Here is a 26,296-nt window from a genome sequence, read left to right as displayed (position 1 = left end):
GAAGCCGAATAGTCATTCAAATTGAGATCTGAAAAACAGCTATGCCCGCCTGCCACATGGTCACCAAAATGTTGATCGAGCAGTTTGAGCAAATTTGACCTTGCTCAAAAATGCGCATGGGGTGTCGGGTCAAAAATGTTTATAAAGGCCCGAAATTTGGGCCATGTCCCATAACCTTTCAGTATGTTTGGGGTATAGTTTTATCAGTGCCTTGTTTCGGATTTGTCTTTATTGTCACCAAGGTTTACTAGACTTTTCATTTCTTGGTAGAACTGGCGCCAGGTTTCGAGTAAGACATTTGAACAAACCTTTGAGAAAAAAAATTAAAAGGACCAAGGTCATACTCTAAAGTTTCTGAAACCTTCTTTTATCATGTCCAGTGAGGTTTTCAGCGATCCGAATTTGAAAATGTCGATGAGTGGAGGGTCGATGAAGAATACCTGTAAAATTTCGATGTTGTGGAATTGGTACACAATCGATACGTGTTTTATCTCTAAGACCTGGAGAAACGACACTAGAGGCAAGTTTGCGGGCTCGTGTATCGGGTGTTTTCTGTTGGTGTTCGTTGCGCAGTGGTTGAACCGAGTTTCGAGACAATTTGACTTGGAATTGGCGAAAAGACGGAAATTCAAGGTATTGAGCAAACAACAAGGAAATTTTGCCGTTGATGATGGCTCTTCGTCCTCCCTTTCTGAACCGGCAGCTAGGACTCTGCAACAGCTTGCCACTGAACCGGACTGGAAAACTACTTTGAAGGCTTTGGGTGCAACTTTGTCGCACACTTGGTATATTTCGCACAAAATCAGTGACGAATTCGACGCTCTGGAACCTTTGGTCTGTTGCTCCGTCTCGGTCAACGTCTACCCAACTGTTGTAGACCACATTCTGCGCGCAGGAATTTTCACTTTACAATGGGGGTTGTCATATATCATCATGCTGCTGTTCATGTACTATAACGGCTATATCATTATCAGTTGCTTGCTGGGCGCGTTGTTTGGCAGACTGTTCTTTAACTTCGAGCCTTTGACGACCTGTGGTGGTGCGACTACTTTAAGCTCTGTTGCCCACGACAAAGAGGAGAATGACCGGAAGTGTTGTATGTAATTCGATAACATCAACTTTAAGTAGGTTACGATGTTGGTAATATAATTCATATTCGATCACGTAATTCGTTTGAATGACATGAATCAAGATCTTTCAGGACTTTGAATCTGCAGTAAGCGATTCTTCATAATAGTTTTACCGTTGGGGTGCTCAAGAGATATTGTACAAATGGCCTACGATTTCAGCATTTACTTTTAAGATGTAGTCGTTTTCAATTGTCCAGAGAAATATTGTGGTTGTACCAGCTTAAGAGCTATAGTCACAAAATTTCAGTGTGCATGCGAATACCGCTTGCACCTGGAACCGAGCCGACAGTCTCATTATCCCAATGCTCCGTTAGTACAATGTCTCTGATCAAAAAGTTAAATTTGTGAGACACGTACTGCAATCCTGTGATTGCAACACTGGTTTTCCCGCCCTTCAATTTTTTTTACTTCTCAAGATAGCAACTTCCAATGATTCTTGACGCTAGATTCCGATATAAATTACAGTGGAGTTCAACACAGTTTGTGGATCTCACCTCACAATGAAGCCAGAGAGTCGAACAATACAGAAATACTCTCTCCGTAGTGATCACGGCGAATGCATTCGGCGAAAATCGAAGACACATCAATAACCACCAATTTTTTCGAGCTTGCCAACTTTTGCTGAGAAATCGGGTATGTGTTGGTAACGACTATCTGATGAATTGATGTGGAGTTTTCCAACTGTTCCAGGCAGTCACCGGTGAAAACACCATGAGTGGCTATCACGTAAACCCTCTTGGCACCACAATTTTTCACCATATGTTCTGCGGCACTGATGAAGGATCCAGGTCTGTCTATCATGTCATCTAGAATGATTGCAGAACGCTCATTCACGTTTCCGACTAAAGTGATCAATTTTTCCTGATCCACAAAATCAGGGCCTTCCTCATCTTCGGAGTCAACAGCATCATACGAACCAAGCGCATAAGAATCGCTGGTTGACGATAACGCATCTGAGTCGTTCTCTGATTCTGAAATACACGCGTCGTCCGCGTAATCGTCGTCATCGACAACGTGGCCCTTAACAACTCTTGCTGTTTGAATACCATTAGTGAGTATGATATTTTCCTCCTCACCTGGGGCCTCTCCTGGCATAACAATCGGCTTGTTTTTCCTGAGCATGGATTGCTTTCTTTGCATCAGCTGGGTTTTGTTTCTGTTTTGAGAATACAGATCTTTAGAACGACGACGATCAGTGTGTATCATGGCGAAATTTATCTTCAACGAATCTGCCAATGCTGTCACTCTCTTGGTACCACCTGGATTTTTGGACACCACAACGGCATCGGTAAACTCATGGACATTTTCTCTAATCCATTTGGCCAAACTGGGACCTCCATATAGGTTGTCTACTGGTTTGCTGAAAAAACCTTGCATTTGAGAAGCGTGAAGGTCCATGGACACGACATGGTCTGCACCAGCCATAATGAGCAGGTTTGCAAGCATTCTAGCCGTGATAGCCCCTCTGTGTTTCTTCATTTTGCACTGCTTCGAATATGGGAATTGTGGAACCACAGCTGTGATTTTTTTGGCAGATCCACCCCTGCAAGCGGAAACCAAAATCAAAAGTTCCATTATATGGTCATTGATCGCTGGAGATCCCGATTGGATCACATACACATCTTCATCACGCACGGAGACCCCTATTTGCACTGAAGTTTCGCCATTAGCGAATTTTTTCAGTGTGCACGGTGCAGGCTCAATACCCAGTCTTTGGCACACCAAATTCCCAAGTTCGGGGTGTGAATTCCCTACAAAAACCTTGCACTTCCGCATTTCCTTGTGTCGCCAATCACACTGCTTTGTAGCTTCTTCGAGCAAACTCACTTTGGGCTATCTGCTGAGAGCCTAAAAGGTCTGCAAACTTGATTGGAGGCTTCTTTTTTTGTACAGTTTACCGTTGAAAACCGCACAAAATTCGTGACTGATTTTCGAAGGTGTTTCTTTCTTTGACGTCGAAGTTGGCTATAAAAGAACAACCCTTTTCACTTGTTTGTCCGACCAAGAACTGGAAATCAAAAGTTTACTTGGGAGGTCAAATTTACCAAAAATGGACCGTTTTGACTACCGAGAGAAGGTTTAAAAAGCTGGGCTCTAGTTTGAAAAGCTAGAAAACGTTGATTTTAACAATCAATTGAAGCATTCAATTTTGAACCTGTAACGGTTCATAAAGCGTTGAGATATACACTAGTGCAAATCGGAAAGTCTCGAATTTTTGGAATTTTTTTTTTCACTATATATAATATATATTATGTATGGAAGAAAAAGATAACAGTACGTGACGTTTATAGTGATGTCGCGGATGGCTATCGGGTCAAGAGATGGATTGAATGATTGATAGTATGTTTTGAAGATATTTGGGACTATACATTGCCTCACTTGGTATCTTCAAAATATTTGTAATCGTTACGGCAGGGTGCGTGTGAGTTTTCGTACGAAGTGATGAATAACTTGAGCTGGATAAAAGATTCTCAGAAGGCAACGATCGCCTGCCATTGCGAAAGCTGAACAGAAAGGGAGAGAGATTATCTGCTCTTGTACTGAGACCCAAGTCAATAGCCTATCCAGTTTTTATAACTTGCTCGTGTAGATAAGCGATCACGTGACTAATTTCGGTGCTCTCCTTTGGCTAACATAATCCCCATATTTCCCACAATACATCTTCTCCATTCACAGAAACCTTCAACCAATTTGGATTGTCCTTTGCAATGTTCCTCTAAAAGACATTTGACATATCGTGATCACTATTTCCATGTCTGACTTAAGATCACGTGCAAAATCGGAGATCACCGAAAACCGCTGGATAGGATGTCACACTCGATTCTGATAAAAGAGACTCTTTAATATCGTGATAAACTGTTTACAGGATCAGTAGCTGGCCTCTGTGTTATCCTATCCAATCTCGTGGTCACGCTATCCAGTCTCATCTTCTCACGCAAATGAACCAAATTTACATTATTTTCGAAAAGCGAAATCTGGTCTTCTTGAAGATCGGACCAACTTCGAGCCTTCCATCGCACAAAAGCTACCGGCTAGAATTGCCACGCATCGATCACTTCAATCTCATTCCTTTCTGACTTGAAGTTCTTCAAATTCCGAAAAATGCGTCACGTGACTTCTATATCTTCACCTGTATTGGCACCGGTAATCAACCCGAGAGCTCATCACGACCAACTGGAAGGTCATCGCCGTTGAAAACATCGACATCTGGCTCTTCAGGATCTCTCTTACCACCGTTTATGACATTAGAAAGCAGCGGCAATGATAACAAGAATTTCAAGAAAGTCAATAGGACAAGTTCTAAGCTAAATGCCACGACTTTCGAGGAATCGCTTCGAGAAAGACGATGCATTGTCAGAAAATCGCAAATGTTTGAAACTCTGCAGCATGAATTGGAATCTTTCTTGGACCCAATTCAGCAGATACGATGTTTGGCAATTGGTAGTTTTTACGAAGAATTCGCTGCGTTGTACCAGCTGGCACTTCTTCTCGAGCTGATAGATCACTTCAACGCTCACAGCGAAAAACCTCTGGAAGTGTCCATCTACGATCCAGTCTTTACAAAAGCAGACAAAGAATTCATAACGAAACAGGGATCAAGCTGGTCAATTGACGAGAGGTTGGAAGAGGGTTCAATAAAACCTGAAAATGTGCTATTCTTTCTACCTCATGCACCATTGGACTTAACAGAAGAAGTCTTGGCGCTGGAGAAACCAAGACTATTGCTAGCAAACCACGTTTCCAAACACGTCGATCGATATACCAAGTCACAATTGTATCAAAAATATCCAAAACTTGCGAAACTAAACCATTTGTTCGCCCCCAACGATGTTCCTGCCACACCTTCAGACTTTCAACCTTTCATTTCAAGACGAGCTCGTCGAAAACTCAAGAATGTGTCATCAGAACACTCCCCAGATTACGACGCTATAGAAACATATTTCAGACAAATCACCATGCTCACAGATTTCGACAGCGGCAAAACACTGTCCAACGAACCCTGGCTTAACTCATTCTCAGATTTGGCACTCCATCATCTGCTTTAGGCCAAGAATGTCAAGAACAACAGACAATACTACTAAGTAAGCCTCAAAGAATAATTTATCTGATAGTGTACTTATTATATGTATTATATTATACATTCGTTAGAGAGCAAAACTGTCTTTGTTCCCGGTGACGGTCAACGCGAATCTTGTTCCAAAATCTGAAAGAAATTATTATCATGTCCTAAGGCGAACTGACTCTCCTTGTAAGATTTCCCAGTCCCACAGGAGAACCTAGCTCTCTTTTTCTTGCTACAAGATATATGCGCGCAATGGTGGTATTTCCCAGCACCCCCATTAGCGAAAGTAAACCCTCTTCATGAACTTTAGTTTTGGTACTTTTCCCAGTTGTCCAAAACCTCCTTCACTTTCTCGGAACCAGTCAATTCGTAAACATCTTGGAAGTATTCTTTTGTAATCTGGAAAGGTTTCGCAGTCAAATTTGGAATGTACTTACCAATCAATCTGTCGGCATTGACGTTCTCTTTGACGATGTTTTTCTTCAAGAAGTTCTTGAAAGGTTTCACACCATTTCTTAGGTATGACGAGTGGAAAGGCACCGAGATACCACGCAATGGAATACAAGCAAAACCTCTTTCCAAATCAATTGGCTGTGGCTTCGCTTCAGATTTCTTTGAAACTTCGTCAATGATCTCGTTCAAATGACTCTCCACCTCTTCGAGAGAAATGGTAGCCTGAAGTTTGACGATATCTATCTTTTGAATCTTGACGAAGTTCAAGACGTTAGTCAAAGTGTCTAGAGCTCTCAGGTCACCAGCGGCAACGTATTGTTGGTTCTCAACATTGTAGTTGACAATTTCAACTAACCATCCTGTTCTCTTGTCAACGCATTCAACAACAAACTTCAAAGCGTCCTGGTTGAATGTTGGTGAGACACGGCCTGGGTTCACGGCAACCATACCGTAGTTCGATCTTCCAACCTCGTCTCTTGGGACTGCAACTTGCATTGTCATACCTCTGTAAAACACGACTTCCACCAAAGATTCGATGGACATCACGTCAGCCAAAGATGCAAGAGCAGCATATTCTCCCAGGGAGTGACCAGCAAAGGCCGCATCCGTTGGGATCAAACCCTTAGATCTCAAATCCTCAAAAGAAGCTTTCTCCATCAGGGTTAGAGCAGGTTGTGTAAATTGTGTTGCAGATAGAAGACCGCTTGGAGACCTGAAAGTGTAAGAGGTAGTTTCTTCCGTAATGTCCTTAAAGATTCTCTCGGTTTTCAATTCGCCATCAACAATGGTTTCGAAGATCATCTGAGTGTAATTGGCTTTAATCTTTCTACCCTTCTCACCACCAAAGTAGATGGTCATTTCAGTAGGGTTCTTCTTCACAATGTCCAGGATAGAGAAACCGTAAGTCTTTTTGAAGTGAGCATCAGCTCTGTCCCAAACAGTTTTAGCAACCTCGGATTTCTCATACAAGTCCATACCCATGCCTTGTTCTTGAGAACCTTGACCAGTGAAGACGAACGTGGACACAGGTTGTTCGACTTCGGCTTCACCAACCATTACGGTTTCATCGTTGTCATTCTGAGTTTCAAACTTGATCAATTTACGACCGTTAATCATTCCGATGTGTTGAATGGTAGTCTTCAAAGGAGTGTTTGGCAAAACCATGCCAACGAATTGGCAGCTGTAAGCGCGAACTCTTGCCGAAACGTTGTCGGCAGCCCAGGTTTCTACTAAAGCACGAACAGCAGCAGATGAGTACATGCCATGAGTGATAGTTCCAGGTAGGTTAGCGTAGTCGGCGAAATGGCGGGAGACGTGGATTGGGTTCAAATCGCCTGATACTCTCGCGTAAGGCTCGTTTGTACCAGGAGCCTGTGTATCCTTGACAGCAATTGGGATAGCGTTTTCAAGGTTGACCTTTTGCTCCAAAGTAGAGCCATTTCTACTCAAGTAATCGATAACTGGGTTGCCATGAGACTCTCCGGCTTCATAGTCTACAACACCAATTTCAACCTTCTCTTTGGTTGGTAATTCCACCTTTATTTTACCTTCGCACTTCACGGTATTGAAAATAGTCTCGTCCTTGAAGGTGACAGCTGTTTCAGTTTCGAAGGTTAACGTCTTACCGAGCAAATCAATTTCTTCGTCGTCCAGCTGGAACCACTCCTTAGAGCGAAGAACAGCAACGTCTCTAGCACTGTTTATCTTAACTTGGTAAACAGGCTCGGTAATTTTCTCGAAAGTGTTTTCAAAATCGGTGTACTTACCACGGTAGAAGAACGAAGAAGTGACCTCCATAACAGGGGAACCTTTTCTACTCAAGATACCGACAACCTCAACGATCTTCCCGTTAGGCTGATTGACGACACTCTTGATTACTGCAGTGGAAGAGATCACATCGTTTTCTTGCAGAGGCTTGGCACCAGGAATCATTCTGTAACCGTTCGACATGTGAACAAGCTTCAAAAGATCACCATCCACAGTTTTTGGGAAAATAGCCTTGATGATAACTCTCCAGCCCACGACAATTGCGAAGTCCATTGGTGCCAATAGCTTCCTGCCTGGTCTCGAGACAAAGTCTTCGCATTTGTTTCCAATAGCGTGAGTGAATTCAGCGATGTCCTTAGCAGTGATGGTAACATCTGTGCCTTGAATAGGTTTCTTTGCATCGAAATCTAGGTCAAAAGGTTCATCGACCCACAGCTTCCAGTAGAGTTCTTTAATACGATCATTACGACCGTCCATAACCTCAGAGATAGGAGCGAAACCATCCTCAGGCTGGTACTTATAGAGCAGTGGTAGACTGACAGGTTTTCCGTCCATCGTTCTGTTCTCAATCAACTTCAACTCCATCACGTTATCTTTGATCAAGCGCAAAGACACTGTGGGTTTCAAATCTCCCTGAACCAGCTCTAGCAAAGTAATGTTGCACTTTGCAGGGTCCTCAGGATTGGAAATCTGAACGACGGATTGAGGGGAGGGCTTGAACACCTTGTGAACAGGATTCTTTGCATAGAAAGAATCTTGAACAACTCTTGGTGTAGAGAAAAAGGCGTGTCTCCAGTTCCTCTTGGAGCCTGCTAGTAGCTTGAACCATTCTTGTTCATTAGCGGATGCAGGGGCGCGGTAAATAATTTTGCCATCGGTTTCAACAGAATCAAACTTGACTGTTACTGGATCCTCGCCCCCGAAGTACTCGACAACAGGAATGCTAGCGCGATCGCCGTTGTAGTAATCCTTTAGAAGTTTCTCGATATGGCCATTGTGAATGCCGTCCATGATACTTTCAATGGGCTCATCCACTTCATTGGTGTACTGAGCAGCGACGGGGCCGTGTAGAATACATGTTCTTTGAACATCTTGGTCAACAACGGCCTCTAGGTATTCGGATTGCCATAGGGAGTCCTTCTTGAAAAAGAACTCAAATCTTTGATCCAAAACAGGAACGAAAGGTACTGGTTTTTGAGCTGGATTTTGACACAAACTCAAAAAGTAGTCGACGTCCTGGGCGTTTAGATATTGGGTTCTGGCAGCAGGGTAAGCTTCAAAGATGGTGGTTAAAACCTCGAAAGGCTTGTTCAAAATGGAGTAGGATTGGAGCAAAGAGGCTGTCTTCTTTTTAGTGAAACGCTCTTCAACACGACGCAAGAAGTCTCCAGTAAAATTTCTCCAGGTAATATCGATCCATTTATCAGCGGATTTCAGATACATTAACTCGACTAATCTCTGAGCAACCTCTTCATAGTTCATGTCGGTGAGATCCCGGACCTGTCCATCAACGGTTGCAAACCAAGGCTTTTGGAAGTCAGCATTTAATTTGCCGATAATGTAATCCCTCTTGGCATCTAGAGCAGGTTGCAGCTTGTTCTTTGGTAGATTGAAGATGGTTTCGTCCAACTCCTTCCATAGCAACACACCTCTAGTGGCAATTTTGTGAATTGGCTCACCCATTTCAGAACGAACAGTGACAATACCACCAGTAGGCTTCTTGTAGGTCTGCTCCCATTTATCATCAGAAATACCACTGCATGCAGCAATAGCCTTTTTGGCGTCAGGTGAAGTCTTAGCTTCTTTCGCGATCATGACCCTCGAACCAAACAAGAAACCGTCGAAGGGCATGGGTGGGTAATTGAACTTGGTAGACCACTCACCGGTTAGGTAGGGATAAGTATCTTCAGCAGAACCAAAACCAGAACCCGCGACCAAGATGATGTTAGACGATCTTCTGATTTTCGAGTACATCTGGAAGATTGGAGAATGCATGTCTTCGAAGGAATGATGACCACCACCTCTACCACCAGTCCATTGCAAAACTATTGGGAAGGTTGGATGAGCCTTAGCGATTGCAATGACTTGAGAAATAGCCTCAACAGAGCCAGGTTTTAGACCCAAGTAAGTGAGGCCCAAAGTTTCAATGTATTCTGAGGCAACCTCTAGGGATGGAACACCGGCACCAATAGTCATAGACTGAATAGGATATCCCTTCTCTCTCAACTCTTTTATCATTGGAATACCCCACTGCAACATTCTGGGGTTAACATAGATTAAGTTAAGACCAAACCCGTAACCTTTCTTGATCTGAGAAACCACAGAGTCGATTGCAGAAGTCATATGGGCAGGAGAAAAGTAACCACCACCAGCCAATTCGATGCTGTAGCCGGCGTTGATAGTAGCAGCAACGAAGTCTGGTGAGACGGTACATGGAGTCATACCAGGTACAAGCAGAGGTGCGCGACCCAAAAGCTTCGAAAACTTAGTATCAACGTAAACCTTACCGCCTTTAGTCTTGACCAGCTTAGGATGAAATTCCTCGAGCCAGTTAGGTGAGTACTTAAGGCCATTGGAGGAAACATCAAAGATTTCTTGTTTGAAACCATACTCATCGTCGTGGTTGACGTCTAAAGCACCAGCAACGATAACGCGGACACCGGTACCGTCCTTGTTACGTTGAGTAAGGACACCGAGGCCAGAAGACCCACCGGGGCCAAAGTCCAAAATGTGAGAAGCCTTGAACTGCGTTGTAACTTCCCAGTTGACTGGCAATTTGGTAATGCACAGCGTAATTCTTTCGGCAATAGATCCATTGTACTCTCTCAAATCCTTACCATCAAAAGTGTCGTAGACAGGAATTTTGAGGTCGGATGCATTGTATTCCAACCCAGCATCTTCTAAGTCTTGCTTAATGAAAGCGTTAGCTGGTTCTAATAGGTGAGAGTGGAATGGCGATGCGATGGGTAGGAATCTGTTGAAAAACTTGAGCTTTCTTTCGCTGTGTGGAATTCTGGCTTGATCCAAACCCGCTGGAGCTTTAGCCTTTCTCAAGGTCAAATTCAAACCGTACAATGATTGAGGGGGACCAGATACAACCAGATTTCTGGCACCGTTCACCAAGGAGATCACAATGTGTTTCTCCGATGGTAAATGGGCGTTGGTCTGATCAACGTATTTTTGAACCTGTTCCTTTGTCAAATTGGACACAGACAACATAGGAGATGGAGTACCTTCACCATTTTCGGCAGAGTCCTCAAGCATGGAAGGAGACATGGAAGTGTTGGGGTAAGCCTGGTAGCAACGCACACCAATGGAAAACAGAAGAGTGATGGTCTTGTTCAAAGCTTTGAAGAAAGAATCCCAAGAATCGGCTTCTGCAATGGCCACAGCGGTCGCAAGGCCCTGGGAGTGACCGGTAGCACCGACCAAATGTGATCTTAGCTCACCTGGGGTGAAGCCCAAGACACGGGCAGTGACAGCATAGTGGACCAGCTGAATTACACCAATCAATGGACATGAAATGGGAATAGACAAAAGGTAAGCGTTGTCAGGGGTGGTTTCTGGGTTTTTCAGCCATTGTAGAACGTCAAAACCTTGAGTGTACACTTTTTCTGTGTCGTCAGTGGATCTGACCAGTTCTGCCAATTTCGAAGCAGCAGACTCGATAACATCGGAGATAACGCTATGGTAAGTGTGATAAAGCTCGCGTAATTCCTCGAAATAATCATCGGTGTTACCTTGGCCGCCGAAAATGGCAACCAGTTGAGATTCTTTAGCACCCGCACTCTTGAACAATGCAGAATCGGACTTTGTGAAAGGTCTTTGGGCTGCGATACGAGCATCGAAGTAGTTCTTGATTAGAGTTTTCACCTTGTCCAAAGAAGTTGCGTACACGTCGTCGTCTGCCAAAAGTTTTGCAGCCAACGCATGTATATCGTTGCCTTGCAGATAGCTAGATTCGAATTCGGCCAAAGCGAAGGCTAGAACGTCGTCAAATTGGCCCCTGGTGGAAGGGTCGACCAAAGTAGCTACATAGCCAAGGAATTGACCCAAAAGCTCTGCTGGAGACGATGGTTCTTCATCGGAGATGAATCCTTCAGTGGCAGCAGGAAGTTGTTTGGAGAATTGGTCTTGGAGCTGGGAGCCTGGGAAAAAAGACGCCGTTGGGACTGGTAGAACGTGCTCGATAGAGCCGTGAGCCAAAGTAAGAGCCCTGGTGCTGCTAGAGGCACTGCTCATTGTGTATAAATGGGGTTGAGATGGGGGAAGGGGAAATAAAATAGGTAAGGCGTATCAAACGTGGGAATCGTTTTGTGGCCTAAAATTTGATCTTGTGTTTAACCAAAGGGGGAACTATTGGCTGCTTATAGGGATTTAAGCACAACAAGAATCGGTGAATTGGGAAAAGCTGTTTGCTGGGTACAAATGGCTGCAATTGAATGGTGGTTAGTAAAACGGACGAGTCCCCGGTTTTGGAAAGCCAATTGGGGAGTAGAAAGACCAGGGAAGAAAAGGCGAAAACCAATGGGTAAAAGTGAATGGATATTATACGCTTTCTGTTTTAGTTTTTTTTTCTTTGGGCAGGGGAACAGGGCAGAAGCAGAGCCTCTCTTTCTCGGTATATTTCTTCTTCAATGCACATGTTGTGAGAGTGCCTCAGGTCAGGGGATTGTGCCAGCGGTTCCCAGGGCGCTCGCTGTTGGTGGAAGCCGCTGAATGAGGGAGAAAACCCAACAGATTTTGGATACTCAGACGAGTCACTGGACCCGCGAAAAAAAAATAGGCCTGGGAGAGACCTTAGAGAAAAGAGAGGGAAAAAAAAAAAAAACCCCCCAAAAAGAGAAGCCAGCAGACCCGGACGGACACTACTCTCTAAACGAAAACGGGCATCAAGGGGGTTGGGTTGAAAGACGACGAAACGGTAAACTGAGATGTGTCAAGTCAGATCATCATAAATAATGTTCGCCAAAAACTCAATTGTAGCTCAAATTTTTTGTTTCTCTCTCTGTCTCTCTGTCTCTCCGTCTCTTTGTCTCTCTGTCTCTCTGTCTCTGTTTTCCTTCATTTCCCCGTCGCCCTTCTCATCCTCTCAATAGCCTGCCTCCCTTACTGCCGCATTTCCACCTCTTTTTGTTGGATTTTAGGTTTTCTCCTCAATGATACCGGTACAGGTAAAGAAACAAAACAAGCTCACTTATCACGGCCGTGTCTCACCGGCTCAGTTTGTTTTGTTTTTGTTTTTTGTGTCCTTTGAAAAACAGGCCCCCCTTAAAGAGAGTCCAGCCAAGCCCTGTAGAAAACGTACCTTTTAGATGTGTGTTGGGCGGCTAATATTGGATATTCACCACAAGGATCACAAACTTGTAGCGTTTCCATTTCCATTCTTGTTCTTGTTTTCTTGTTCTTCCAACTTTCTTCAATCCTCTTCTTCCGGCTAAAACATACCTTAAATTGTAACAAGCAAGTGTGAGTAGCGATGCAATTCCTGGGAAAATTGGAACTGTTACGAGTAACTCTATCTGGCTAGTTGTCGGGAACGTTAGTACTCGAAAGATTCTAAAACTCTTGAGTAAAGGTTGTTTAAGAATCTATCTTGGCGTCAAATTGACTCTCTTTATATATATATACGTATTTTCTTGTATCGGGCTCTTCTACTGTCTCCCTGAACGCTGCCACAAAGGTCCGTGTTGGTGCGGTTGGTTGTTGAGGGCGTTGGGTAAAAAAAAAGGTCTAGTCACAGTACAGTGTAAGTGGGCGTGAATACTTTACGGGTACGGTTCAATATGCGTGGGTGGTGAGTGGTGGTGGTGGTATAATCGTACGCTTCGTCTTCTTTGTTGGTTTAAGGGCGCGGCGCGTTGTTGGAAATGTTGGATTTAAGAACAGAGAAGAGAAGATAGATATGCTTTGTTGGACCGTGTGGAGTGATGTACTCATGAGTACATGGATTGATTTGTGTCACGTGGCCTTGGGTTTCTTGAACCGGCCTTCTAGACCGGAATCCCACATACTACGACGTCCCGCCAGCGGTGTGTCATCGTAGAATTCCAACGCCATCCCTGCGTCCAACCCATCTTCTTTCAAGGTTCCGATGTCACCTTCGACGTCCAGGTCGTCTGCAGCGCCGAAGTTGGTGTACATGGGCACCACCATATCGCTGTGCGACTGAACCCCATCCAACTCATTAAAACCTTCAAGCTGGTGCTGTTGGGAGTCTGTTTCAAATGCTGTTGGGTCGTTTTCGTGCTCTTCGTCCGTGCTAAAAAGGTCCATGCACCGTGAAATCGCAGCATTGCAATTGGAAACCATCCGGTCACCGCGATTCAGCCCAAACTCTCGAAACGTAAACAGTGTCTCGCGCTCGTCGTTGTACACACGCTCGAACTCCCCGTGCTGCGGTCTCAGCACCAATTCCACGGTCTCCAGCGGATATTCCGACGACCATTCTGAAAATCCACCAGACCGCGGAAACAGTTGGTCCAACGTGGCGTCCCGTTGGACCGTCAACACTATTTCCATACTGGAACCCACCGAGTTCGCTTTTTGGTCCTCGATCAAGCGTGTTCCATGGTAAACCACCTTTTGGTACGGGATCTGCAACCCAATTTCCTGTGCATTCATCCACACCACCATACAAGTGCTCAGCACAAAAAAATCCGCCAATTCCACACATTCCAGCGGTAGAGGCTCTCCGGGCGGCGGTATCAGTCCAACCAGCAGTTCCCTACCACCCCCATACAAGATAGGCAATTCATTTTGTCGGTCTAACGCTACACCTTTTATTCTCGGTTGTGTCTGTTGGTAAAGCGCCAATGGCGTCACATTTTCTACCGTAGGCTTGGTCCTCTCCATTCGACATGTCAAAGTATGCTCATGATTGTGGAGCATCACTCTAAGCTTACTTCTATCTCCGTCTTTCTCATGCGATGAGATACTTCTACTTGAATTTTTCGTCAAGAGTCGTCGTCGTCCATTTTTTTTCCACTTATTATAAACATTATTATGTGACGCTGGCGATACTCACTAGTATTAGATAGAGCGCAACACTCATATTTCAGTTCATAGTTAGCAATTTGGTCGGGTTTTCGAATTTGATGCCACCAATTCAAGTTCCCCGGATGGGAGATTCTTATTCTCTTCTGGAGCCGCTTTTTTTAGTTTTTCGATACCAGAAGTCCAAACAGAACTCTGCTGTGCAACGCTGTCATCGATCGTCAATATCATGGCTTGTCTCTCTCACAAGCACGTCAAAACTCTCTGGAAAGCCATGTCACAGCTCGCTCGCAGAGTTTATGTATATAACATCAACTGCTTGCTCGAATCCGTTGAACTGTGTCGCGGCAGAAGACGTGTAGGCCCCCAAGGCTGTGAAATACAACCAATCGCCGACGACCATATCGTGTCTAAAGAAATACTCCTGAGTGACACAGTCTAGGCCATCACAAGTGGGACCCCAGATAGAGACTTTGAGCGGACAATGGGGGATCTTCACGGAAGAAGTCGATGGCTGGTCTTCCCAGTAATGAAACTTTTGATCGTGGTAGAGCACTTTAGGCACAGGCTCCTGGTGGTCAAACAAAATGCAGTTCATATTGCCGTATACACCGTCATTGATGTACAGCATGGATTCCTTGTCGTTGTGGGCCCGTTTGGCAATGACGTGGCACGCTAATGTGAAGGGCGAAGCAGCAAAAAATCTACCGGGTTCAGCAATTAACGTTACGTTGTCCGTAGGAGGGAAAAACTCGTCAAGCGCCAAGTTCAACGTGTGACTGGATTCGTCAAAGGTATCAAGGTGGAAACCTCCGCCAACATCCAAAATATGAACGTTGGAAAACCCGAACGAGTTTCTGGCGCGGTCAAAGACTTCACGAGCATCACGAACGGCTTTGTAGAAGGTGCTAAAGTCCGAAGCGCCCGATCCAATGTGGAACGACACGCCAACCATATTGAGTCCCATTTCCTTTACTCTGGCCAAAAGCTGATCCACGTTCTCCATTGCACATCCGTATTTCGTTGACAGTCTACATTTCGCGGTTGAGTCATCGGTCGCTATACGTAGTAGCAGTTCTGACTCCGGATGGTGTTTTTTGATTTTGGCCAATTCCTCAACGTTGTCAAAAGTCGATTTCTGCACCTCTCTGTTTTTGGCGAAACGAATGAAGGACGAAGCTTTGCAAGGATTGGCATAGATGATCCGCGCGGGATTCACGCCCATTTTCAGCACCATTTCTATCTCTGATTTGGACGCACAATCGAAATTAACGCCCATCGAGGAAAGTGATTCGAGCACCTTGGGGTTCGGGTTGGACTTGACCGCGTAAAACGGATGCACTCGAGGTAGTTTTGCATGCCAATGTGCGTACAGCCGTTGTAACTCGCCCAGATCGCATACGAAAAACGAATTTTCGTCGCCTGCCTCGCAAACATCTTGGTTAACGCTGTTAACACGATTCTGCAAAGCCTCGAAAACCAAAGAATGCGCTTTAGTCCCACCCAAACTCGAATTTGTGGCCGCAGGCACCTTTGCACCATCCAATGGTAAGCCAAGACCAGTTCCTGACGTCACATCAATGGTTTTGAACACTTGATCGCGGCTTTCTGCGGTGCTAGTCATGGTTCTGACATCCTGAATTGTAGCCATTTCAATGTAGAAAGTCGGCTGTTACTTGTTGGTGAGGTCCTCGGGAATCTGGCGATCAAGAAGTACTACCGAGCTGGTCAGGAAATAAACAATTAGACAGGATATCCATCTGGTTTTACATGTTTTGCGATGTACTCAACGGCTTATGTTTAATTTTTTTCATCACTATGGGTAGTAGCCATGGGGTAATGAGCCAGTGACAGCGACAGAAGCATTGATAAGTGATACTGGTAGTAAACGTATATAGAACGGAGACGTATTGCAGTGTTAGAGCCATTTATGGAAGTTTAAGAGCATTGGTACGTACACAAATTTTGGTTTTGGTCCACTGGAGCGTTGGAAATGGTGCTATTGTTTTAAGTTGTGGACCCTGGCCACAGACTTATATACGTAGACAACCTGCGACATGATATAGTCACTTTCACCAAGTACAAGCTCATAAAGATTGAAGATATTACTGATATTTTTAGACATGAGCAATACCATCCAGGCCAAAAGTTGCGTGTACCCCGTTTACAGATAGCTTCAATTTTGAGGCATTTGTACGTAACTCTGTAATGTTGTGACGCTCATCTCTTAAAACTCATGGTAACCCAACTTAAGGATGAAATCATTATCTTCATTCCTTGGATTTATAGCATTTCGTTTCCAATACCCTCCCCCATTTTTATTCATTGGCACCTATTCGATTTTTATGTTTTGGTCGATTATGCCAATGTTTGCTCAGGCTTCTAATATACGCCGAATCCAAATCCACAAGCAGATGTCGAGACTGATAATGTACAACCACCTTTATCACAACCAAAACACATCATGCCTATGCTTTTTCCGTCTATATTACCAGATATAATTATTTATGCTGTAGTTTACCCATTGTGACGCCGATCTTTCCAGCTTCCTGCGCAAGTCATCGGCGATCGATTCAATTCCGGTATTCCCTGATCTCTACAATGCTGTTACAAAATAAGCAGCCCAGACCTTTCGTTATAGTACCATCCGGACTCATTCGAGTCAGGCCACCATTGGCCTTCATGATTGCAAGCTCGCCCTTAGAAGGAATCTTGCGGCAAGAGTCATTGAGGCATCTTGTTTGCGTCTTTTTGTAGCGAAGACCACAAGAATTGCACAATTGATCTTGCTTTCTATTGGTCCAAGATGGCCTCCAACAAGGCGAGTCTGTTGCGTGACATGAAATACATGCACGAGCCGCTGAACGCTTTGGTGACGATAGCTTCCTGTTTGCAACGACAGACGTGTCGGAGGAAGGGCTGTACGTCGTGAAAGGCTCAACCCGCACACTGTTAATCGAAGAGTTTGTGTTTGGTGTGTGGGGGGTCCGTGGTTCGTTTAACATAAATACATGAGTCCTTGGCGGAGTTCTGCTGCGTTGTGGCGGTGATTCAGTACCCATACTTTCCTGGCCGCTGGAGGCTTCTTTTGGGGAGCTTTTTGCGATACTTCGTGGTGTAGTCAAGGCGTCCAGCTTGAGAACGAATTGTTGTGGTGAGGAGGGCATGCTGCGCGTTCTGTTCTTACTAACTTTGGAGACTTTGCCTTTGGAGTCCATGGAAAAAACATTTCTGTCATTCAGCAGCTTTTTCATTTCCCGAGCTTTGAAGCTGTTAGTTTTCTTGTGGGCCTTGGTTCGTTTCTCTTTGACGGTTTGTACCAGTTTGTCGCTGATAGCAGGTGTGAACACAGGTGAGCTTTTTGTCGTCGAGTTTGCGCTTCGAGGGCTCATGGGTGGTGTTACGACACCATGCAGCGATATAGAGTTCGACAGTCCATCAAACTCGTCTCTAGAATTCAGTAGTGAGGGCACTTTTTGAGAGATGAATGCCGCACTAGCAAGAATGTTGAGTCCTGCGGCTGGATAGGCGGAAACATCACGCATTTCTTTGTTGATTTGCAGATAATCGTCGTACTTTTCGCTTCTACACCAGCTCATCAAGCTTTCTCGCCAAAGGGGCGTGTTTTCGGATGTGTCTGGGTACCGATAAGCATTTTCTTGAATTTTTGGGTTGGGCAGTAATTGCAAGTGTTTTAGCGAGGGGAGAGGAGCATTGTTATATGCTTGTGAGACATTTGGATTGTCATCACTTTCTGAATCCTCATTGTTTCTTTGGGTTACAGATGCTAGGTTCAAGGAAGATGTGTAGAACGATTCTTTTGGAATAGACGCCGAAGTCGATGGTTCATAGCGCTGGCTTCCCGAGAGTTGCTGTGGTTGCGATGCAGAATGGTCGCCAGCGCTAAAATTTGAAGGTGATGGGGCCGGAGGCGCACAATTGATTCTGGCTTTGGCCGATAGAGGTGACGCTTTGGGCGTAAGATTGGTGAGAACTCCGATTGGGGAAGCAGGAGCGGTGCGAGCTCTTTTGTGATCAGCCTGGGGTTTGAAAGACGCTTCTTGAAAAAGATAAGTGGAGTCATGGTAGCAGTAGTGTGTAGCGTCAAAAGGAAGCGATGGCAAAAGTAGGTCATCAAACGACCGTTTGCGACGAGCTGCTGAAGATTGACCAGCGTCTGAACCAGCAGAGGTCATTGGAGCGAGGGTTGGGGCATTAAGGTACGTCGACATTGAAATGAGTGTAAGATTACTCCGGAGTGAGCAGGATCGTGACAATTGAGTGGAGAAAGAATGTGAGTGAGTGAGCGAGTGAGCGTGCGCGTGTTAAAGGACGCAAACGAATGGATTGAAGGAATGGAATGTACTTTATTGAAGCGTTGTTAGATCCGGATCACACGCTATACATTGGGACCCTTCCGTATACCTTCGTTCGAGAACCGTTATATTTTATATCGACGGGCGAGATCGCAGGACAGGATTACTGAAATGGGGCGGCCAGATGCTGCAATCGATTCGAAGAGCTGCCCCTAGACAATTTACAAACACTTTCCCCCAAACCAGCCTGATCGCACTCACGGAGTGCTAATTACGACGCAAGGTTCAAATCGAAGCGGAAGAATGCGCTAAGAAAAGAAGGCTCGTAGAATACTGCAAAGACCACAAGAAATCAGTTTACTAACAAACCTGCTGGCTACGATCTCAAGCTAGAAACAAGCGTACTATAAAAACAAAAGATTATTTCAGCGGGCGGGTTCGATGATGATTTTTGGAATCTTTGTTTAACAAACTGAAGGGTTGGTCTGCATATAATTATATATATTGGAAAGGCTGGCGAAGAGATTCGTCGTCAGAAATGATACGAAGAGAGAAGTTTGGACTTGGCAGAACTTCGACGCAAGAGAGATGAGTTCACGCGCTGTTTTCAACCATTGAATGGTTTTCGATAACTGAAGCGAGTGATTCTCCTTTCCTTTCTCCACGTTCTTTCCTGCATCTATGCAAGCTTTCAGATCTCGAGTGATAATAATTTAAATTGATGGATGGATGATGATCTGAAATTTGAAAAAAAAGTTGGCCGCGCGATGACCTCCATTTTGAACCAATTCTAACCATACCACAGTGACCATTGTGATAGCCCTCAGACGATGAATAGCCAGTCACAGGCGGTAGATACATTTATCAAGAAAGTGTTTGCCTTTTTGGACGAGAAAGACTCGCAACAATTGGCACCATTTCTACAGTGTTTCGATCCTGCTAACAGCAAAATCATTGTGAACGCGAATCCATTTGCACAGCCAGCGGTATTTCTGGAAACGTGGCAACGTGCTGTGGTGCAAACGCAACACGTTTTGACCGGGTTGGATTATCATGTCATTCCAGGCACAGGAACCACTATATGCAGTGTGAACGGAAAGGTACGATTTGACGAGAGTGGGAGAGACAAAGAGGGCCAGGACTCGGCTGTTGCCGAACTTGCAGGCGTTGCAAATGCTGGGGCTGGTCCCAGAGCGCCTGCGGCCAAACCACGACCAATGTGGGGTCCATATTTTGGAACGTCTCTGCAGCTCGTTCTTGACGACCGGGTGTTCAATGGTGATCATAACAGCGTAATATACAGCTTCAACTATACAATGGTGTACAAGCCAGACGACTCTTTGATGTCAGTGTAGTGGTGCGAGACGGGGTGGGAGAAGGGGAGGAACAATCTTGGCACAAGACAGTGGAAACTAAAGCGTTGGCACATGTATAGAGGAAAAGTGAGTTTCCCGGCTTGTTGGTTTGGGAGACACCTAGTTTGATGTCACTATATGTCAGTGTGTCGAGATGTATAAACGGTTAATCATAGCAACTGTATGCCAGACGTGGTAAGAGATATCTAGACTAATGGATTCTCCGCTGACTTCCTCTACAATTATTTATACTCGCGTTGAGACTCTGTTTCTGGAGTGTCGTCCCATACATTGGGTGATTTTATCCATTATTGTAAGATGTAGACTATTGTCTTATTGAATTAGGGTTATCTCTCCGTGATGTATTTAGTATAAATGGAATGAGCTTGTAGGGTGGATAAAACGTCCTTTCTTATACAAATTCTCGGAAATGTCCCGTCGCTGACGGATGTAAAAGATTTCCAGTGTTCGGGATGCAAAAGGCATCGATGAATTTGCTACAGGAGAATTTGAACCGCGTGATGCCATTTGGTGCAATCAACATCTGTTGGGATTGGCAAACTATATGAGATAGTGCCAATTGCGTAATAAGAATGACATATTAGTCTGAAATAACATATTCAGCTCTGTGAAATGGACCAATCGTATATGAGGCAAGAATACGTCAACGCTATGCAGGATTTGCAAGCAATGCAGGATTTCTATTAGGTTATCTTTACCAATGGGCTGAGCTCCTGAACGCTACCGATTGTTCCCTATAGTTGCTCCAAAAATCGTTTATCAGTGGGTTGGCCAAGCAGAATGTACCAAACTAATAACCAGAAGAACCACAGAGAGATAGATAGATTCACAAACCATAACCATTCACTTAGAGCAAATCATGACTGAGCAAACGAAGAAGAGCCTCAATAACATCATTCCTGTTAGTTCTAGATTCTTTGAACATCTTGTTAATTCTGACGCTGTCACAGCGTCACGTGTTCGAATCGTTTTGTCATGGATCTGCCGCTAGAGAGACAGAGGTCCCGACAACAATCGCGAGTGCCAAGGGCAGTAGAATTAGCCGACAGATTGACACCATGAAGTGTTTGAGACGATAACCAACTCGCACGATCCTGGATTAACACGGTAACGGATGGTTTTCCATATACTGGGGGAAGATCGCGACAATATTTTTTGACGCGGAAATTCAAACTAAGCTATTTGCGAGATTAGCCGCCCACGGATGTGAAAACAGGGGAGAGACAGCTAAGTGGTGAATAAGGAAGCTGTAGATACCAAGGTGGTCAAGTTCTAGGGTTCGGACAGAAAAACAAGTCAAAAAGACCAGGCAAATAAGTACGTTTGCTAGATGTTACCGATATCACTCATACAAGGCTTTTCAAGCTACAGTTCGCCACTTACACACGAGCTCTACTAACAAATTCAGGAAATAAGAATGATCACAAAACACTGTTCGAGGTCTTTTCCTCCTTGTTCAACATCCTTTTACCAAAACTTCAAAATCATAGAGTAGAACGACCTAAACTTTGGTTAAGACACGTAACTCTTGCAAACATGGCTGTTACCGTCCCAAGAGGCTTCTACTATTCCCATCAGACAAACATGAATGACATCTACACCTAGGCCAACACAAAGCCGCCCTACAAACTTTACCTACACCCAGACACACAGGATCATCGATTTACACCCAGACACACAGGATCATCGATTTACACCCAGACACCAGAATTATTAACTTACACCCAGACACCCAAGACCATTTACCTACACCCAGTCAACCTACACCCACACCCCACCCGGTCACCAACACCCAGTTACCGTACACCCAGTCACCCAACACCCAGTCACCCAGTCACCCACACCCACACCACTCCTCCACCCAGTCACCCCCGGCGGCTACGGTACGAACACTTTCTCGAGCGTTTCGACCATATTCCAACAGGCACGCGAAACTCTCAGTCAAGACCGCACGGGTCTCGACCACCCGTTGGGAAGCGGCTCGTTTGGAACACAAAAAGTTTGTTGACCTTTTTTTTCTTCCACCACTCGCGAGTACCGCCATCGCGAGTACTATTGCAAGAATACACTTCCACACACCATACCAATTGCGTCATGTCATCGAGTACAACAACCATGGAACTATACATAGTTCTTGGCTGCTTCTGCTTCTGCTTCTGCTGCTGCTGCTATTGTTGTGCTGCTATTGTTATTGTTTCACCGACTCTTTTCTCTTCCTAACAGGACCCTTGGTCCACAAAGGGAAACATGAGATGCGTGAAACCCCGAGATGCATGATTATGATGCCGTATCTTTTACTTCACTAAGCGGCCCTCTCATCACCACACCCGCTGCTTCGCTTCGTTCCGTTCCACGGCCGTAGCCCATTTTGTTGGAGAAACTTTCGAGATCAGGCGAAATCCAGTCATCACAACGGAGAAACCTGATGAAACTTGTGGTTTGGAGAGCGTGGCAAGGAGGTTTCTGTGTCAAACGGTTGTGGTTCATGTCCATGGACGACCTCACGCTCAAAACTGGTTTGAAATTTTGGTCTATATAAGGATGCGTTTGCGTTGTGTTTCAGTGTTCAAGAGGGCTTGAAAGGCTCCAGTTAAGGTCGTACTCGCTATTTTCTTTTCGTGGGCTTCGAAATAGAAAAAAATAATGATGCTTTCAGGCTCCAAACCGGTTCCAGTGCTGGCAATAGCAGCACTGTTTGTCTTTACGGCGTTCATCCTGACTATCGTGGCAACCGCAGGCTCATCGTCAAATTACTCACCCATAAATAATGTCTATTTGGGCGAAGCAGACATTTCCCATATCAACGTCACAAAAGTGATCCCGGCAACGGCTCCACTGCTTTCTGTCGTGATCGGTCTGTTCAACAGTCCTACTTTGGTCTCCGGAGGTGGTAACTTCTCCGAAATCTTCGATGCCCTCAGATCTGTGTCTCACACGCCTGCTCTCAAACCCTTGCTCGAGCTTTTGGCCAGCTCCAATAATGTCACAGACACGGTCTCGAACCTAGCGTTGGTTGCGCCCATGCTTGTCTCCAACAACGCTTCCCAAGGCTCATCTCAGCTCTTGGGTGCTGTCAGCCAACTGGTGCAGGATTCGCAAAACTCAACCGAAACCGTACAAGGCTTGGGTCTACTGCTCCAAACCTCGAATTCGACCAATCCTGCCACCCAGCGTGCCGTTTTCGGGCTTCTATCCGACTCCAAAAACTCCACAGCATCGGTAGACTCTTTGGTGGTGTTGCAAAACCAGTCTTCTAGTGATCGTGCTCAGCTTGCCCCCGTTTTGTCCCTGTTCCAACAATCATCCAATGCGACTATCACTTTGGGTGCCCTTAACACCCTCATGACCGCAAATGTTTCCAATGACATGTCGGCTTCTCTTCTCGCTGCCCTTCGCGCCGGTAGTTCGAATCCACAAGCTGCACTAAACCAGGTCTTGAGCTCTGTGCCTGAATCAGTCCGTCCGGCTGTTCTAGCTGTCGAGACTTTGCTCAACAACACGCGTGACTCAACTTCGACACTAACTACGCTTGAAGGATTACTGCAACTCAACGCCACCACTTCTTCCTCTGCGCACCGCTCTTTCAACGCCTTCACCACTCTAGTGTCAAATTCACAAAATCAGACCCTAGTATTGAGTTCAGTGGCAACTTTGGCAAACTCGTCCAGCGACGCTAGCACTACTCAGCTAATCGGCCTTCAAGATATCCTAGATTCCTCTAAAAACTCTTCAATGGCTTTAAGCGTCTTGCAGCAAATCCAGTCATCAAATTCTTCGGCCAGTTCCCAAAATGTGTCACCTATCTTTAGTTTATTCACTGACTCGAAAAACTCAACTGGTACCATCGATTCTGTCATGGGGCTGATGCAAGCTTTCCAAGCGAACAGTACAGCTTTCGAGCCTTTACTCAAAATTTTGGGCGGAACGCAGTTAGGGGACACAGCCATCACTCAAGACACTTTGAACAAAGTGATGCCAGTTGTTCTAGACAATTTGGGAGTTGATTCTACTTACCACTTGGCTATATTCACTTTGTGCAGCGGCTTAAGCAATGGTAAGATCCAGAAATGTACGCCTTCGCATGCTGTACAATCGTTTTATCTCCGCGACATTCTCTATGATCAGCTCGAAAATTCTGATTTCCAACCATACATGCAGGCACTTGACATACAGAAGGATAACCTGTATTTGAACGGGAAGTTGCAGAGCAAAGAATCCTCTTACGTACCCGCGTTAAGGGCAGTCTTGGCTTTGAATCTGCTAACTATTATCCTGTCATTTTTCCTATTGCTGCTAATACTGGGACTGTTCTTTTTGGGCGATAAGTCTAGGTACTGGGTACTTATTGGCGCCAAAACTCTGGCGTTTTTGGCCTTCGTTTTTGCGCTAGTCTCAGGTGCCATTGTTGCCGCGTTGGTTGAGATCATTAAACGTGACACCTATGATGACAGGTACAATGTTCAATTTTATACCGGTTCTGCATATGCTGGATTGATCTGGACAGCTTTTGCCTTAACGTTTATCACTTTTATCTTGCTTTTCCTAGTGAGAGCACCAAGAAGAGGCCGTTCGTCAGCGGCAGAGGACATGCTATCAGCGCCAGCTACAACATCTTCCGATGAGAAACGGAATGGTACGATACCTCAGCAGAGCCATGACGAAGTCGTCGTTGCTTAAGAAAAAAGTTCTTTAAAATGATAGTTTTTCTACTATTGTTGTTTTGATTTCCGCTATACACTAGCAGTTTGGAGCGAAATCATTGTGTAATCGAAATATATGCTTAATTATGAGGTTGGGGTTACCTGGCTTGTTAATCAACCTGGCCTATGAGATGGTGAGCTCAACGGAGGCAGATGTCGTGTCGAATTAGCGAAAGACGCGGAGAGCCCGGAGTGCTAGCTGAATATGCAAAATGAGGGGAATTATACACACCGTCTTTTAAACGAGAGGCTTTTCCTCGATAGGACGCATGTAAGAGTAGCGTCTTGATTTTACCGCAGATAGGAATATCAAATTTAAGAGCGCTGCAGCAACGCTAGCCCATAAAACTGCGTAGAAGTTAAGGCCCAGACTCATTTTAACACCATAGGTGTCGTAGTTAGATTGCAATGCGTTTTTGATGTAAACGTAGGTTCCGGTGCTTGTTCCTGCGGAGACGATAAGGCCTAGGAAAGCAATTACTGAAAGGAAGCGAGAAACCCAAGTGACAAACGCAAAATGCAGGACCCAACGCAACAAGTTGGCGATGATATTGAGACCACTGGCGATAATACCAATGAGAAGCGTTATGAAGCTGCATTTCACGAGGTTATTGTAATAAGTCATGTTATCTTGCAGTTTTTCGGGCAGTGCAATCTGGGCAAGACTTGAGATCAGCTGGGCCACCTGGTTGTTGTCGATGTTGTCCTTGATGACCTGCTGCAGATCGAATTGCTGAATTCCGGACGGAGAAGTGCAGCTGGTGACTTTTTTGGCCGAATCTGCCACACAGTAGGACCACAGACCTACGTTAACGTACGAGGGCAATCCCAAAGTATCAAATGATGACAAAGATTGTGGTAGCTCCGGAAGCACTTTTGTCACGTCTAGCTTGCTGAGGTCCAGCTGAGCTTCAAAAATGTTGTTAATAGGGTAGTAGTTCTTCGTTGATCCCGCACATGCGACACATGCCAGGATCAATGCGGCAAACGACAAAAATGCTGCACAAAAGAGCGATATACAATTGACCATTTTTGGTGTTTTTTCAGAACTCAAAATTAGCTGGCCTTGAATCAAAAACAGACACTTTCCAAAGAACCTTGTCGACAAAAATTCAAAACTCAGATCAAGATTCACAATTGGGGAATCGCAGATCGACGATGGTATTTATGTAAGTTTATATAGGTGCGTGTTCTACTTTACTGACGATTGGTTTTAGTTCCGATATTTTTAGGTCTCTCTCTAGCGGGCCAGTTACCATTTTAATTAATTAACATCTAACTTCATGGATGATTAGTAGTAGAGAACATTGGCCTTGGTAAGACTGTGACGACAGAGAGACAAGATGAAATTCAACGTAGCCCGTCGTAAAAGCCTCGGATAACTAATCTATCGTAGTTTATTCATTCGAACAATTGTAGCATTCTATTTTTTTACGGCATTTTTGAGTTCAAAAATAGGACGTCAGTGGGTAGTTTTGCAAATTATCAGGCACAT

The 26,296-nt window shown here is 44.9% G+C and overlaps 10 protein-coding genes across 10 annotated transcripts; 4 read left to right on the top strand and 6 right to left on the bottom strand.

Annotated features, from left to right (window-relative positions):
* Nucleotides 1-372: 372 nt before the first annotated feature.
* CTR3 (LALA0S03e06700g1_1) lies at nucleotides 373-1,104 on the top strand (the record flags this gene model as incomplete). Its single annotated transcript, XM_022773358.1, has 1 exon — nucleotides 373-1,104. The coding sequence occupies one exon, from the start codon at nucleotides 373-375 to the stop codon at nucleotides 1,102-1,104; it is 732 nt and encodes a 243-aa protein (XP_022627840.1).
* A 521-nt stretch (nucleotides 1,105-1,625) lies between these two features.
* On the bottom strand, nucleotides 1,626-2,906 carry PRS1 (LALA0S03e06678g1_1; the record flags this gene model as incomplete). Its single annotated transcript, XM_022773357.1, has 1 exon — nucleotides 1,626-2,906. One exon carries the CDS (start codon nucleotides 2,904-2,906, stop codon nucleotides 1,626-1,628), a length of 1,281 nt encoding a protein of 426 aa, XP_022627839.1.
* Nucleotides 2,907-4,369: 1,463 nt separating this feature from the next.
* On the top strand, nucleotides 4,370-5,176 carry BER1 (LALA0S03e06656g1_1; the record flags this gene model as incomplete). The annotated part of the gene is made up of 1 exon (XM_022773356.1): nucleotides 4,370-5,176. The coding sequence occupies one exon, from the start codon at nucleotides 4,370-4,372 to the stop codon at nucleotides 5,174-5,176; it is 807 nt and encodes a 268-aa protein (XP_022627838.1).
* A 323-nt stretch (nucleotides 5,177-5,499) lies between these two features.
* FAS1 (LALA0S03e06634g1_1) lies at nucleotides 5,500-11,655 on the bottom strand (the record flags this gene model as incomplete). The annotated part of the gene is made up of 1 exon (XM_022773355.1): nucleotides 5,500-11,655. The coding sequence occupies one exon, from the start codon at nucleotides 11,653-11,655 to the stop codon at nucleotides 5,500-5,502; it is 6,156 nt and encodes a 2,051-aa protein (XP_022627837.1).
* A 1,719-nt stretch (nucleotides 11,656-13,374) lies between these two features.
* On the bottom strand, nucleotides 13,375-14,304 carry LOT5 (LALA0S03e06612g1_1; the record flags this gene model as incomplete). Its single annotated transcript, XM_022773353.1, has 1 exon — nucleotides 13,375-14,304. One exon carries the CDS (start codon nucleotides 14,302-14,304, stop codon nucleotides 13,375-13,377), a length of 930 nt encoding a protein of 309 aa, XP_022627836.1.
* Nucleotides 14,305-14,686: 382 nt separating this feature from the next.
* SPE1 (LALA0S03e06590g1_1) lies at nucleotides 14,687-16,060 on the bottom strand (the record flags this gene model as incomplete). The annotated part of the gene is made up of 1 exon (XM_022773352.1): nucleotides 14,687-16,060. One exon carries the CDS (start codon nucleotides 16,058-16,060, stop codon nucleotides 14,687-14,689), a length of 1,374 nt encoding a protein of 457 aa, XP_022627835.1.
* Nucleotides 16,061-16,982: 922 nt separating this feature from the next.
* ASH1 (LALA0S03e06568g1_1) lies at nucleotides 16,983-18,641 on the bottom strand (the record flags this gene model as incomplete). Its single annotated transcript, XM_022773351.1, has 1 exon — nucleotides 16,983-18,641. The coding sequence occupies one exon, from the start codon at nucleotides 18,639-18,641 to the stop codon at nucleotides 16,983-16,985; it is 1,659 nt and encodes a 552-aa protein (XP_022627834.1).
* A 914-nt stretch (nucleotides 18,642-19,555) lies between these two features.
* Nucleotides 19,556-20,080, top strand: MTR2 (LALA0S03e06546g1_1; the record flags this gene model as incomplete). Its single annotated transcript, XM_022773350.1, has 1 exon — nucleotides 19,556-20,080. The coding sequence occupies one exon, from the start codon at nucleotides 19,556-19,558 to the stop codon at nucleotides 20,078-20,080; it is 525 nt and encodes a 174-aa protein (XP_022627833.1).
* Nucleotides 20,081-22,747: 2,667 nt separating this feature from the next.
* FAT3 (LALA0S03e06524g1_1) lies at nucleotides 22,748-24,778 on the top strand (the record flags this gene model as incomplete). The annotated part of the gene is made up of 1 exon (XM_022773349.1): nucleotides 22,748-24,778. The coding sequence occupies one exon, from the start codon at nucleotides 22,748-22,750 to the stop codon at nucleotides 24,776-24,778; it is 2,031 nt and encodes a 676-aa protein (XP_022627832.1).
* Nucleotides 24,779-25,039: 261 nt separating this feature from the next.
* On the bottom strand, nucleotides 25,040-25,831 carry PUN1 (LALA0S03e06502g1_1; the record flags this gene model as incomplete). Its single annotated transcript, XM_022773348.1, has 1 exon — nucleotides 25,040-25,831. One exon carries the CDS (start codon nucleotides 25,829-25,831, stop codon nucleotides 25,040-25,042), a length of 792 nt encoding a protein of 263 aa, XP_022627831.1.
* Nucleotides 25,832-26,296: the final 465 nt, after the last annotated feature.

The sequence above is a fragment of the Lachancea lanzarotensis genome, scaffold LALA0S03, assembly GCF_000938715.1.
Source record: "Lachancea lanzarotensis genome assembly LALA0, scaffold LALA0S03, whole genome shotgun sequence".
In the NCBI taxonomy this organism is placed as follows: domain Eukaryota; kingdom Fungi; phylum Ascomycota; class Saccharomycetes; order Saccharomycetales; family Saccharomycetaceae; genus Lachancea; species Lachancea lanzarotensis.
Note: the sequence above shows the minus strand (reverse complement) of the source record. Positions and strands in the feature narration are given on the sequence as shown.